Below are 14,714 nucleotides of genomic sequence, written 5' to 3' on the forward strand. Positions count from 1 at the left end.
CTGAGTTAACTATATTAGTACGGCCCTCTAAAACCATCCCAATTTCTCATGCGGCCCCTTGGGAAAATTAATTGCCCACTCCTGCTATAGGCACACTGAACACAAAGATGGAGTACAAGAGTAGAATGTAAAGCAATGTATGAAGAGATGTAAACAGGGTAAGATGGAGGCTTTACACAACAGTATTGCCAGGGAGTTAAGAATAGTAATTTAGGGATAGTACTTGGTGAACAGATATGTTTTCAGAGAGAGTTTGAATGTAGCCTTGGAGTCTGAGTGGCGAATGTGATGTGGAAAAGTTCCACTGCTTAGCAGAACAGAAGGAGAACGTTCATTGTACCACAAACGTGTATAGGTGGATTACTGCCTGCCTGCCAAGACCAACACTTAGCCTCTTGCAAAGAGATCTGCTGTTAGTCTTGGCAAGCCTTAACAAAGAATGTGACTAAACTGAAAGCTTTGTAGTCTCATGCCTTGTTTTAGCAGTTAACTGGAAAAAAATCGTCTGTCAGCAGTCCAGTAATACAAGTTTGTGATTGTAAACATGTGACCGTCTTTGTGGGAGGGAGGGAAAGAATGTGGGAGTCTGTTAGCGAAGGTTTTGGGCAGGGTTGTGGACAGACAAGATTTCTGTAGTGGGGGGAGTAGCCTTCATAGAATCCATAGCACAGAGTTGAAAGCTTGTGGTCTTTTCTAGTTTTAACTGGTAGCTAATGAAGAGTGAAGAAGTGGTGTGACATGTTTGCATTAGCAAGTTCAGAAAACAAGACCAGCAACTGAGTTCTGGAGTTTGATGATGATGTAGTTTTATAACGCGCTAGTATCCGCATCACAAACATGTGCTCAATGCGAGTTTCTGAAGCTTATCAGTGAGGTACTGTGGACAGCCAGCAAGAAGAGAGTTGAAGTAGTCTAGTTTAGAGCAAATGAGCAGAAGAGAATTTTGGTTGTTGAAATGGACAGAGTATGGCGAATGGAGCTGATCTGATGTAGCAAGGAGCTTGTATGCAGAATGACAGATTTGAGAAACATGATTATCAAGACACGCCATCAGACATTATGTAACACGTTGAAGTAACAAAAGTAACATCGGCACTGCCTATCCAAACAGAGAAAGGCAGTTAAGTCTAAACTCTGGCTCTCCTCTTTGAAAAAAAAATAATTAAAGTTTCTATATTTTTCATCATTTGGTTTTAACTTGTTGTGGGTCATCCATAGTCTAATAGAAAAACAATCTCAGATGCTCTGGATAGCAGTATGTGCCTGAGAAGGAGAACAGCTAGTATACAGCTGAGTGTTATCAGCAAGGGATTGATCAGATATAGAGTGAGACTGAATTAGAGCAGTAGGTGGCTTCATGTAACCTATGGCACCAAGTACAGAACCTTGGGGACTCCTGAGTGAATAGAAACTGATGGAGACATCCACCGAGTTCTATCTCAGAGCTATGACTCAAACCAGTTGAGTGGGGAGCCTGAGAGTACATTTATGTACAAAAATACATCTTTAAAATTTTGGGGTCATATGTAAGAGGGTGGTGGTTGTCACAATATGAAAGGTCTTAACAAGGTTTTACTTTAATCGAAAACCACATCTTGGCAGTTTACCATGAAACCCTGAGTTGTTTTATCGTGTGTCGTCAGATAAATACCTTGCCGTGCAAGTACCATCAAACACAGATTAGAATACAATAAATGATGATCAGCCCAGCTGGCTTATTACTAGAGACTATTGAAAGCTAATTTGCCACCTTTTATTTAACATTTAGTTAACATTATTAACATTTAGAATTTCCCCAAAGCTAGCAGAACCTATGATACCAAACTAACCAAAAAAAAAACAAAAAGAACAAAAACACCCAGTAACTTATGAATTGTGCAAATGATACCTGCTAGCATTTCCCAAGTATAGAATGAATGGGTTTTCAGACACAAGCAAAATTCCTGGGAAGTTATAACACTGATAAAATTATAAGGGGTTTTATCAGAAAATCACACAAAAATACCCATAAATTTAAATATATTAATGTCATTGTGATCCTGAGGTTTTAAGTGCTATGCTTCATAATGTACAACTGTCAGACTTTGATTTTGTGTCTGGTTTGTTACAAAGCGCCTTAAATGATGAGACTTTCAACCTAAACACTTACATTTACAGACCCCTTATGACAAACTATTTACATTTTCAGACCCCACTCGGCAAATGTTCTTTACCTGATTTAGAGCTGTTACATATTTTATGGATGTTTAACGTGATGGAAAACACAGGGTTCTTGCTGACATTTTAAAAAATCAGGAATGGCTTTGGTTTTGTGTAGTTCATCTAGCACTCTTTAGTGCTTCATAGGCATTAACAAAATATTGTCAAAAGTTGACATGATAAAACCGCATCTGCATGGGAACCTCAAGGGATGATTGCCAAATTCCTGGCATAACAACAAAGATAATAAATTTAATAAAGCAGATCTATAAATTATACATGTATACGCAAGCACATATAGGCATCAGAAGAGGTTTACTACATGCTGCAGTGTCTATGGCATGTTAGGTCTTCAGACAATTGTTATATTATTATTTTTTTAAAAGTCTAGCTAGAGATTCTGCACTTATGTCACCTAATGGGGTTATTTCAGAAAAGTCATGTGGATATGTCTAAAACACTTGCATACGACACTAAAATGAATATACAAGAAAGCACTTCAGACCTTGCCAGCATGGCCACATGCAGACTGAAAATTTTCAGTGTCCACTGAAGAACTCAACATCAAATAGGACGCACTAGCTGTGACAGTACTTCAAAGCAGATAAATATACAACATTAGCAATAACCATCCCATATGTCAAGAAATTTGAGGTCTTATTATTAAAAAGTCAAATAGTTTAAGTTACAACCACAACTCTTGAGCTTTTGTGAGCAGCAGGGGACTGAAGTGGTTTTGTGATATTGTAGGACAATGGTGCACATGACAATTTTCAAGACCACTCTTTCAATCTCGCAAACACTACCTACTTTTAGCACTACCCAAGTTAGTCGTCTATAATGATACAGTCTGCAGCATGTGAACCATCATTTTCAACTGTTACATTGGTGTCTTTTTGGTCCAAAGACTTCTGCAACACATCAGAGTGGTCTGACTGCAGCTTCACCAGCTCAAGTGATCGTTTACAGACTGTGGGCCCCTTGCTCTCTTTGCGAGTCAGCAGTCTTTCTGCTGTTTTCTTGGCAAAGTTCATAATGGAAGGCTGATCTTTGGGCTTGCCAGGTGTAATGTTCTCCTTTTTGAGCCTTGAACTAGACTTTCCCACGTCCTCGGACAATTCATCATCACATGATTTTTTCAGAGAATTGGGAGCAGATGGCAAGATTTTATGTGTAGACCCTTTCGCAGCCTTCTTTTCACTGGGTGTTTTACACAGTGTCTTTTTATTCATATCTTGAGAGAGAGAAATCCAGGTATTCTCTGGAGATAAAGTATTCATGTTAAATTCCTCTAAGACCTCTTTTTTAACATACCAACATGTTTTGGTGGTGCCGACCCGTTTTTCTCGATTTGCAATGGCCATTATCTTTATCTCTAACTGTCTCTTGGAAACAATATCATTGTTCTGATTGTCATCTGCAGCCAAGCTGTCACCACCTCTGCCTTTTGTGGGCCCATTACTAGTGTTACAAGCTACATCTTCAATATGAGACTTATCAGTTACATCACCACTGCTTTCTAAGGCTGGAGTGGAGCTTTCCTCTTTGTCAGACCTTTTAGAAGATGCTGCACACTCTCCTGATGTGTCCATGGCTTCATCCTCCACACAACTTTCATTCCAAGAGGTGTTCGATTCTTTTGTCTTTTGGCGCCAAAACAGACGGAATTCACGCACCAATTTCTTTATCCCACAAGGGTTTCCATGGACAAGGCGAATCAGGTCTGGCATTGCTAGGAAAGATACGGGCAAAACATTAGGTCAAAAAGACTTATGAACCAAATTCCTTCTTAACAACTCAAAGACTAAATTTTATTTTGTGTTAATTCACTTAAGGTCCAATTTACAGCTGACTTTTTACATTCAGGAATGGATCCATAGTGAATGAATAAATGACATCTGCTATTTACATGTCTCAAGTACAAAAAGTACTAAAGGTCCAGGCTATTTGAACTGAAGTCATCAAGATTAGATAACCAGATCCATAGATCCATAATAAATATAAATGCCACATGGCAGTTTCCAATTTTTTAAAAGTGGATGACAAGAAATCCAAGCGTAACAGCAAATTTTCCAATCAACAATATTAAAGACTGACTCTTGCTTTTTACACACCAGCAAAAGATGGAGAAAGAAAAAAAAAAAAGGAACAAAGCAAGGGAAAGAGTGAGGACAGATTTTTTGATTTGTAAAATTTATAGAGAATATAACATTTTGTAGCTAACCTTCATGGGGCAAAGCTCGCTTGCGGAAGCCCTTCCCACTTGGAGTGACTCCAGAACTGGGTTTGTCCGAAACACCATCTCTACCATTTTCTAGCAGGAGTGGATTGGAGATCAGTGTGTCAATGGGTGCAGATTGCAGACAGACCATCTGTACCACATGATGCAAGGCAACACAAAAGTTCAAACAAAGATGATGATTATTTGTAATGTAACTGAAGCAAGTTGAAACAACAGCATATGTTCATCTGTTCAGCAAAATAAACTCACAAGGGCATTGTGTCCTATATTATGATAATGAAGCATTATGAAGATTAATAAATCACCTCATCAATCAAACCAACAAGCTGCATCAGTTTCAACATGCAATCTAAGTGATTACTCAGAATAGCCCTTTAACTAGTTTCGAGGTAGCCTTTGTGCTCAAGTGTTCTATATCAGATCAAAAAAGAAAAGAAAAACAAAAATCTCTTTAGAAATTTAAAGTCATGTAACTGCGCAACTGGATAAAAGATTTTGGAATAAATCCAATAACTAGTTCTCTTACAAACATTTTAGCCTGCACAGTATAGAATATTTTAAGACATTTTACCAAGTCAGACAAAATGAAGTACAAACAATATGTGTTCCCATATTTATTTAATTTGAAAAGATAAACAGATTTGTCTACCTTACCTCAAATTGTCTCATGAGGGCCAGATCTTTTTCGGACAAACAGGAAGACACTTGTTGCCAATAACAGCCAAGATGAATAGGTGGTGATACTTTTTTCTTGGCTTGCAGTTCTGCCTCCCATGCTTGCGCCTTAGCTCTCTGCCTTGCTTTCAGAGTTTCTGGAGTTACCTATATTTCATATTCATGACAACACCAACACCTTTTGTATATGTAGATGATGGTCTATATTCATGTAAAAACAAAAGATAAAAAGAAAAAAAATCGCTGCAAGATTTCGGATTACAAACTATTACTGCTTGCTTCCTTTCAGCCTCCATGGATCAGGTTAAAGCATAAATTACTTTCCACCCAAAAGTGGATTCCACTTCACTATCTGTGAAGACTGGTAACAATTTCAGCAGCCCATGCTACTTGTTGAATTTTTAAAAAATTTGTTGGAACGAGTATAAGCAGAAAAAGGAAGTGGGAAGAAAGGGACAGGAGAGGAAGAGGACATATTTTGACAAGAACAAAGGTTTTACCTCTTCATCATCTTCGCACCCTTCACCTTCAGACAGGTAACCATGAGGAACCATCCAACCATCATCATCTTCCTCTTCTCCCTCGGCCTCATCATCTTCTCCCTGCCACATTATTACAGCTTCTTTTAACCTCGGCACAGAATATAATTCAGAATCCAGTAACCTGCTACAATATAATTTCACTGTAATTAGTACAACTTCATAGCAAAAGAAGCCAATGGTCCTTGGTGCTGGCAAGAATCCAGCAGAATATGAATGCATACTATGGAATAAAGTTTATTACCAAGCATGAAACACTTACGTTTGAGTCAGACAGGCTCTCACCAGGTTCCTCTTCCTCCCACTCGTCATCACTGTCTATTTCGTAGTCAAAGACGCTCTGTACATTAACGGCCCAGCATATTTCAAAGTTGTACAAAATGTATGTAATACATTCTTGTTAGTGGCTACAGTTTTTGTTTTGTTTTTGAAAATTTTAAAGTTGGGAAGCATGTTCTGTGCAAGCTTTATCAAGCCATCAGTCTAAATCATAAGAATTTAGAAATGCTTTTACTAAAAATATCTTAAACTAGTTCTTCAGGCTAACATTTCACAGGCACCTTGTGAGCAGTGTTTGCTTCATGTTTGGAGTCGAATCACATCTGACTGCCACCTGATCGGGAAAAGAAAGGCCGGCACAGCCTCCATGACACTTCATTGTCTTTACTAATCCAGAGAAATGTTAATTTCACAGTAAATTTAGGCACACCTGCTTTAGTTACTACTACTTTAAGCCTTTGCATTGATCACTACAATTTATGAGTTACTAGCTATTGTAATTACCTCATCTTTTTTCCAGGGGTTTCGTGGTGACAAGCCTTTGACCTTTTTGCGCCAGGTCCCATAGTAGGGTGGCCGGTAGTCAGTGTGAAACTGTAGAAGCTTGATGGCATGCATAACTTTCTTTACAGTTTCTGAATCGTGAACAATCAGTTCCGCGTCATCTTCTACATCCACTTTCCTATTGCAAACAAAACGAGGGGAAAAAAACTTTGTAGTGCTTGCTTAGCCACAAATGCACAATAACTCATGTATGAAATTATTGGTTCCAGCAATTAATGTCATATTTCCCCACCTCAAAAAGGTACTGATTGGTGATAAACAAATCATCACATTAACGTAAACAGTAAAATTAAATGTCAGGAAGAATATTGTACCAGTGTTCATAAACAACTGCAAACAAGGTAAAAAGGCTAGATTTGTAGTTCTACTTTGAAAGCATGCTCTGTAAATTTTGCAGGAGAAAAATATTACAAAAATATTGGAATCAAAATATGCAATGTTTTTGCCTATCAAGGTACATCTTACAGAAGAATTTAAAGTGCTTCATGTAAGACATACAAGTCCATAAAATTAAGGTATTTTGTTTAAAAATAGTTGTCATAGAGGACATAACCAAGATGTAGACCACATAAATTCTACTGGCCACGATCTTGTGTTAGCCTGAGGTAACCTAAGGTCATCAACTGTATTTACTGTTGCTGGTTGTATCTGTGTGCGTGTAAAAAGAGATAGAGAAAAACTTATTTACTGTAGTCAACATGTATATTTACTTATCTATATATCGCTAGTAAATGAACTACCAGTAATTGCCCTAGTGAACTAATAAAGTTGCATTGTATAAGTTTTTGGACACATATAGTCAATTATAGAAAAACTGATAGGTTCATCAAGTTATCATAATGAAAATTTGATTTTGTAAGTAAATAGAACAAGTGTCTCCAAAATGTTCTGAATAAATTTCCAAAAAAGATTATGGAAGAAGCCATTTGAATTTTCTTCAGCATGATTTACAGAAAAGATGCTTGCATTACTTCAGGTCTTCCTGCTGCAACCACCTAGTTTATTATCAGGTGTCTTAAAGTATGAAAATCAAAAAAGTTAACTTTTCATTTTCTTGTCTGTTTACTGAACACAAGGAATGGATTGGGAAAACAGCAGGAAGAAAGGAAGCTGGGTGTGGGTAGGAAAAGGGACAGAATAACAGTGTTCAGACCCACTCACTGTCTCAAAACACGACCTGTTCGCACAGGTTTAGCAGTCCCTTGCTTCAGCTGCTGCAAGTATGTGACGGTTTCTGCCTGCAAAAAGCACTATCAGTGAATACCACCACAAAGACACACCAGGAATGCAAATATATATCTATTGAAACAAAAACTCTTTTAACAAAATTTAGTTCAAGAAAACAAAAAGTATAATTCTTGCCAATCCTATCGCTTAAATGTTATAACGTGCCATCACTACCATTCTTAATGTTCAATCACATCACTTTTCATCCATATTGAACAAGTTTAAGACATCCCCCAGAAAGGCAATGGTGGTATCCCCCTGCCTTTAATGGTGGGGGAAAAAAGTGTTATATAAATTCGACATATTATTATTATGTCTACCTGAGACTGTAGTGCATCATCCAGCTGGGCCATGGCATTGCCAGTAACAGCAGGTCTGCGATGACTTGGGGCCAGACTCATGTCTTTTTTCAGCTCAAAAGGGATGAAGCGGCCCTCTGCAGGCTTAGTAACCTATTTTGCAAAATTAAATTTCTTACCATTACCTTACATCATCATGTGAAAGTGTCTATATGAAGTAGACAAAATGAGCTTTCATAGGCTTAGCAACCCGTTTTTTTTAGAAATGAAGTTCTTAGTGGTCTCTTTATTCATGTGGAAGTTTCTTGTCTAGCTGTGAAAACTGCCACAAAAATCTGCAAAATCCTTGAAAGAAGTGAACCCTTTGCTGTTTTGTTGAGACAACACCATGATACATAGGAGTTACTCAACTCCTTCAATTAAAAAAGTATGGTTATTAAGCATGAACACAGCTACCTTAGTTGAGACTGTTCTGGGCTTGATGAAGAAATTCTGGAACACCTCTTTTGTTTTTTGGGCTTGCCTGAGCTGAAAACGGAGAGTGCATATACCATTACTTAAATTTTTATTTACGCCTTTTGAATGTTTTATATCAGGAAGAAGCAGGTGACTTCAGACCTAATGCCAAACAATGTACAAAATTGGGCTTTAAAAACAGCCTAAATGAGAATTCACAAGCATAATATACCAAAAATTTTAGTACTGTGTTATACATACCACCACAATCCAAAAATAAGTCATGTACAGTCCGAACTTACTGCCATATCTCCAAACCAAACATTGGGAGAGAGGGTGGAAAATTAAAAAATAAATGTAAATGCGTATATAGATATATCCTAACACATATAAGTAAGGGTAACTATGGGGGGAACACGATGACAAGGAAAAACTGCATATAATCATTATTATGTTGCAAGATGAGCGGGTCAATTTGTCTTTTAGATGCTCCTGTTACTCTATCTGAAGGGCCAAACAGATTCATGATACACATGCTCATAGATGTTACTGTATGACCTTGTCAGTAAAGCTTATAGAGAAACTAAGAGGTACCTTCTTTGTGCTAATACCATTTTTTACTCGTGAATGTTCTATCACCCACGTTAACATACAAACAAAAGGATACCTTTTCTTCCTCCTGTCTCAGCTTTTCTTCATCCTTCAGTCTTTTTTCTTCCTCCTTCTTTCTCTTCTCTTCCATTTTTGCACTAAAAAAGAAAGGATCAGGTCCCTAGCTCAGTCTGACCTGACCAACACCCCCAACGACCAGTTTCATGCAAATACCATTCAGAGGAAGCGAATATAAACATAGTTGCATTGTTAATTCTATACAATAAAATAGAACAGCGGTCAAAATGTAGAATATAAATGCCATCGGGCTTGTTAACAACTATTTTCCTGAATATTTTTTTCTCTAACACCACAGGAATGTGAAAGCTTTAACATTCACAAAATCAAGTACATAGTCATAGCTTCATAATTAACTAAGGAACTGTGTCAGTTACGACATTTTTTTAATAAACTGGTATACTAAACTAAGAATGACATTTAAATACAAATATTAAAATTTCATGTACATGTTGGCTGTTAACATTGTTCTTAAAACTTTTCTTTAACACATTGATACCTTTCAATGTGTCACTTCCATTCAACAAAACCATAGAGCAATTGTTTGGTTTTCCAAACCATACATCTGAATAACTTTAGTTTTAATAATTTAGAAATTAATTTAAAATGCGAAACAGCTCCAAGACCACCAAAGGCTTTAGGTTTGTTTCTTGTATGTGTACCAAATTTATACAAATATATATCTACACAAATATAAAATGAATCAATTTTGAAAGTTCATAAAACATCTAGGCAAGAGGGAAAGGGGAAAAATTCTAACAATAACCTAAAAGCACATAAATAAAAATTCCCTAACATAAGATTACATAGAGATTTTCTTTCCTTAAAATGACACTCTATTTTAGGACACTGGAGGTGGCAGTGAAGGATACAATAAAAACTACAATTTGTTAATCTTGTGTATCATACAGTTTGCAGTTCACCTCATATCAAGACTTACTCTTGCACTTCCTGCTTTTTTTTCTTCTCCTCCTCCTTCTGCTGTTGTTTTTCTTGCTTCTCTTTTTCAGTCCGTTCCTTTCTGTCCTGCCTCTCCTTCTCTTTCTTCTCCTAAAGTATTGAATACTCTAAAAGTAAGCCTCTTGCACAGAGTAACTGTAGCATGGATGTCCGCAGCAAAAGCAAATTTATAGAATACTTTCTTATTTGAAATTATGTGAAATCTGATTTTTAATTCAAACACATAAAAGGGAAGATTGTGGGAACAAGGTTATCTTGGGCTAGAAGTGAAAATTTAGTCTCTCTCCCAACCCACAAGTAGCGAAGAAAATGGCCATCTGATCATTTGGGATTGCTAAAGATATTCAGAGAATGACTCCACCTATCACATGCCATAACACAATGAACCACTTAATTCACTGGACCTAATCAGGATCTTTATCCTATGACCATTGCTGTACAATTTTGATTTCTAATCATGTGTCAAATACCTAAATAACATTTAATGGTATAGATAAATCACCTGACACCATTTAGAAATGAACTTAGATTAGAACACACCAAGACTAAAAAAGCTTATACATAAGGTGCTAATAACCTACCTTTTCTTCTCTCTTTTGTCTTTCTTTTTCTGCTTTTTTGTTGTCTTGAAGTTGCTTCTTTTCCAGTCTTTCTATTTCCTTCTTCTCTTTTTCTTCTCTCTTTTGTCTTTCCTTCTCTTCTTTCACTTTCAGCCTCAAAGCTGCCTTCTCAGTTTGTTTCCCTGAACTTTGCTGCACACAGGTGACATACATACTGGTGCAATGAATGGTAGTCACTATTACAATGTAATCACTAATTAGAAGAATGTACTAACCTTTTGTGCATCTAGCACACAGTCATAATTTGCACTGTTCTCTTATCAGTTTATGCTTTATGTAAAATAAGTAACGTTAAAATACCTTTTTTTCTCGTGACTCGTTTAGTTTTTTTACAAGACACAAATTCTTAAAGGCCGAACTTCTTGTGGGTGTTTTTTTAAAAAATGGTTTTGCCCGTGCGTTTTGGTGCAATGTTGGCACCTTTACAAATGGGCAACAATTCACACCTGTAACACAGAGCAAATTCAAAATCTACAATAGCGGCCCCACGGTCCGAGTTTGTCTGTTGGTGAGCACAAGATGGACACTGTAGATCACGTTCATGCACATTCAGTCTTGTGCACCTCTTTGCTCCAAGTGAAGATTTCAAAAATGAGTGGACATGTGATGATCATCTTTGGTTGTCCTAACGGACATAATATTGTCTGTATTCTGTAACTAGTCTCTGCAAGGTGACAGATACATTTTTGAGAAAACGGCTGCCACGGATCTGCACTCACTGACTTCTTGAAGCGTCAGTCTGTCACAGTTTCACTTCAAGCAGAACAGGATCAGCATGATGACAGATGCAAGGCACGCATGTCGAAAAACTTCATATCACACTGATGATGTCGCTCTGGTAGTATCGACCCAAAAGGTTCTATATCTTCAGCACATCACCAAAAAGGATGGGGTGTGCACCCAGCGGCACGAGGCAGTGTATGAAAGTATGAATGTGTGAGGTGTTATAATTCAAGAACATGTTCACAACCGTAACGTGGCAATTAATAAGTTAGTGAAAAATAAAGGTGTTAGAAACATTAACGGAGGTGCCACGTTGCTAAAAATATAAAAGCTGGGATGAAAAAACTCGCACAAGGTAGTAAAGTGAACCTTGGCAAGACCTGGCACCCTCAGCTTAGTGACAATCAGCAGCGGTCAGGGAAGTTTACTGGTGTATTGAACATTGCAATGGGGACCCTGTGAGACTAAGGCATTTCCAAAATGTCCATGACAAGTGTAACCAAGCAGGCAATCGCTATATACACCATCTCTAATCGTGCTAACTGATCCTGCTGCTGTCAAGCTTCTGAGCGACTTTTCTCTATAAACATCCAGAAGACTACAAGCTGTCCAGGGACACATTTTATGTTGAATGTTTTAATAATGTGTGTCTGATCTATCTGCCTAAGCGTGTTCACATTACGAACATGAGGCACTGTGACATGCACATGGGTCTTGCTGTTTTAGACTGGAATGAACATGTTGATAGAGATTCTACTTCAAATTACAACAAAGCACAAGGAATGTACAGCACAACCAGAGACAATTTGGACACTCACTTTAAAAAAGAAAACTTATAAACTAGTAGAGGATATCAATGTGTCGCTGAATAATACAAATTTGATTCTGAACATGAAGAAAACACGTTAACTGAAACAGACAGTAGTTCTGATAAATGCTCTCAGATTCAGAAAATTAGCAATGTTTAACTGAAAACCAATCACTGAATCAAACCCAATCATTTAATTAAAAAATAACTTTGATGCGTCTTTAAAGATATGTGGATGCACGCACACCCCAACCCAGTTTTTTTTAAGTTTGTACCACCGTTCAACTCACTGTAAATATTATTGCTTATTTCAATATTAGAACACAAGAAGAAACAGTCACTTGCACTCCATTTTAAAAAGGGAGTCATTAAATCCTTTCCTAATGTTTGAGAGGGAAAGAAGGACGATAAATGCACATAATCCTTTCAATGTCAAACCTTAAGAAATATACACATCAAATTACAGATTCTTACTTTTGAACATGGTTTCTTTGCACTGGAGGGGGTACCAGATTCACTCGAATTAGTAGACGCTGAAGTTATTGGTGTGCTAGCTGATAAAGGAACTCTTTTTCTGCGAGGAGTCTTTTCCTTAGCATCAGTATTTTTGGATAGTGACAAAGAAGAATCTGTTTCCTGTTCTATATCTAAATCTGTTTGTTCAAGCGTAGTTCCTTCATCTTGTACATGCTCCTGATGTTTCTCATCTTCATCAATGACAAAAATGTCACTGTTACCTAGTTCACTGTGTTCTAAAACATCACCTGGAGATGCTGGAGCATGCTTTCTTCCTCCTGAACAGTCTATACTCATCATCTTTGTATCCTGTACACCACTGTCTCCAAGTGCACTCAAATCATCTTTTGACAACTCCTGGCACTCAGATTCTGGCAAGGAGGGATTTTTCATCTGCTCAACAGCTACTGCTTTATTAAAATCAAGTTTCTTCACAAAAAACTCCTTTACCTTCCCATTATCTGTGCAAACCGCTTTTTGGGGACTTTTTGACTTCACGGGACTGTGTTTATTTTCATCCTCAGGAAGCCATTCAGAATTGGAATCTGTGAGGTCAATGACATTAGTTGAAGTTATTTCTTCCTGCAATGATTCTCGGCAGACAAACTTTTCTAAGGTATTCGCTCTGCTTGCCTTAACAGACATTGCTGGCAAGTTCTCAGCCTCTGAACTTGAGCTTACTTCATTCTCATTCTTCGTCAAGCGTTTCCCATTTTCTGTAGACTGTTTTGTGTCAATGTATGATTTCTGAACTTTTGATTTCAAATGAGGTGAATCTGGTCCAGAAAGTTTACGCTTTTTTGATCCGTTGCCATTAGCTGTACAGGGTGAAGGTGATGAAAGTGATTTGAAGTCCAAGGGCTTGAATGGCAGTCGTGCTGCAATAAGCGAAAAGACTTTTCTTTTAAAAACAGGGATAGCTAGAACTAAACAGTAAATCAAGTTAAAGCTCACAAATTTCTTTTGACTTCACCTATATATATTTCATGTTACTTTGGAAGTAAGAGCCTCTTCCACTTGTTGATCTTCACAATTCTCTGAAGCTATGTTATATTTCAGTGATACTAGTCATATATCTATGTACTAATGTAGACTTTTAACTAAAAACTTGAAAGAATTAACCTTGTTTTGATTTCTTTGGCTGCATTTCATTGTCATTAGCACCAGCAGCAACTGCAACAGACATGCTTATTAAAAGTACTTCTAAATGTACTATTATATTTAATGTATGAAAAATGTGTAACTCTGGTTTTGGAGGATTTATTGACATAAGTCGTTGTGAACGTCCTGATACATATTCTGAAAATGAAAAAAAAACACCTAACCCTAACCAGAACCCCAATCCTAACAATATCAGCCCCACTTTTTCGGTTTGTAGAAAACGTCACAGCTAACCCAAGGAAAATTTGTGTTTTTTATGGCATGATTTAGTTACCAAAAAATACGTAATATACACTGTAATTCGTGTCAATGTCACCGTAATTTGATGTGCAGTCGACATAAGATTCACAAACTGCATAACTGGAAGATTGGAAGTCCACCAAATGAGTAATATGTAAATAAATAATAATTACTCAATAATTAAGAAATGTAGCCTGAAGAAACAAGATACTGAATGACTGACAAAACTAGTGGAGGGCATGTGTGGTCACTAATCTGTCCGATTGCGCTTCATTCTCCATATTTTTCTTTACTCTTTCACTATCTAATCCAAACGAAGCAGCATCAGCACTTACCCACTGCAGAGAGTCTCTTTTCAGTTCCTTCCAGCCGTCCTGCCATAGTACAAGCAGGTGCTTAGCAAGAAAAAACTTGCCTTCAATATTTTGTAGCGAGTTTTTAAAGCAACTGATAATAATATCGTTAAATTTGGGCAACTTTAGAGGGGCACACTTCGAATCGCGCGCGAACCGTCCCGCTTTTTTCTGCAGTAAACAA

The 14,714-nt window shown here is 37.3% G+C and overlaps 1 protein-coding gene across 1 annotated transcript; it reads right to left on the reverse strand.

The window, feature by feature from the left end:
• Window positions 1–13: 13 nt before the first annotated feature.
• Window positions 14–14,696, reverse strand: LOC112554250 (chromatin assembly factor 1 subunit A-like). The gene is made up of 15 exons (XM_025221950.1): window positions 14,513–14,696; window positions 13,899–13,949; window positions 12,735–13,654; window positions 10,691–10,861; window positions 10,090–10,199; window positions 9,148–9,229; window positions 8,481–8,552; window positions 8,046–8,177; window positions 7,660–7,736; window positions 6,439–6,616; window positions 5,918–5,995; window positions 5,617–5,718; window positions 5,096–5,263; window positions 4,424–4,571; window positions 14–3,931 (listed from the first exon to the last, which is right to left on the reverse strand). Exons 1-15 carry the CDS (start codon window positions 14,556–14,558, stop codon window positions 3,027–3,029), a joined length of 3,240 nt encoding a protein of 1,079 aa, XP_025077735.1. The 5' UTR covers window positions 14,559–14,696; the 3' UTR covers window positions 14–3,026.
• Between the last annotated feature and the right edge of the window lie 18 nt (window positions 14,697–14,714).

Source organism: Pomacea canaliculata, linkage group LG13 (assembly GCF_003073045.1).
Source record: "Pomacea canaliculata isolate SZHN2017 linkage group LG13, ASM307304v1, whole genome shotgun sequence".
Lineage (NCBI taxonomy): Eukaryota > Metazoa > Mollusca > Gastropoda > Architaenioglossa > Ampullariidae > Pomacea > Pomacea canaliculata.

Bases quoted from the DNA above. Each gene is read 5' to 3' on its own strand.
- LOC112554250 (XM_025221950.1), bottom strand. From the start codon at position 14,558: ATGGCAGGACGGCTGGAAGGAACTGAAAAGAGACTCTCTGCAGTGG. The intron at 10,862-12,734 runs GTAAGAATCTGT...ACCTGTGTGCAG, and splicing joins CAAAGAAACCATGTTCAAAA to CAAAGTTCAGGGAAACAAAC. The intron at 7,737-8,045 runs GTAGACATAATA...TGCTTTTTGCAG, and splicing joins ATGATGCACTACAGTCTCAG to GCAGAAACCGTCACATACTT.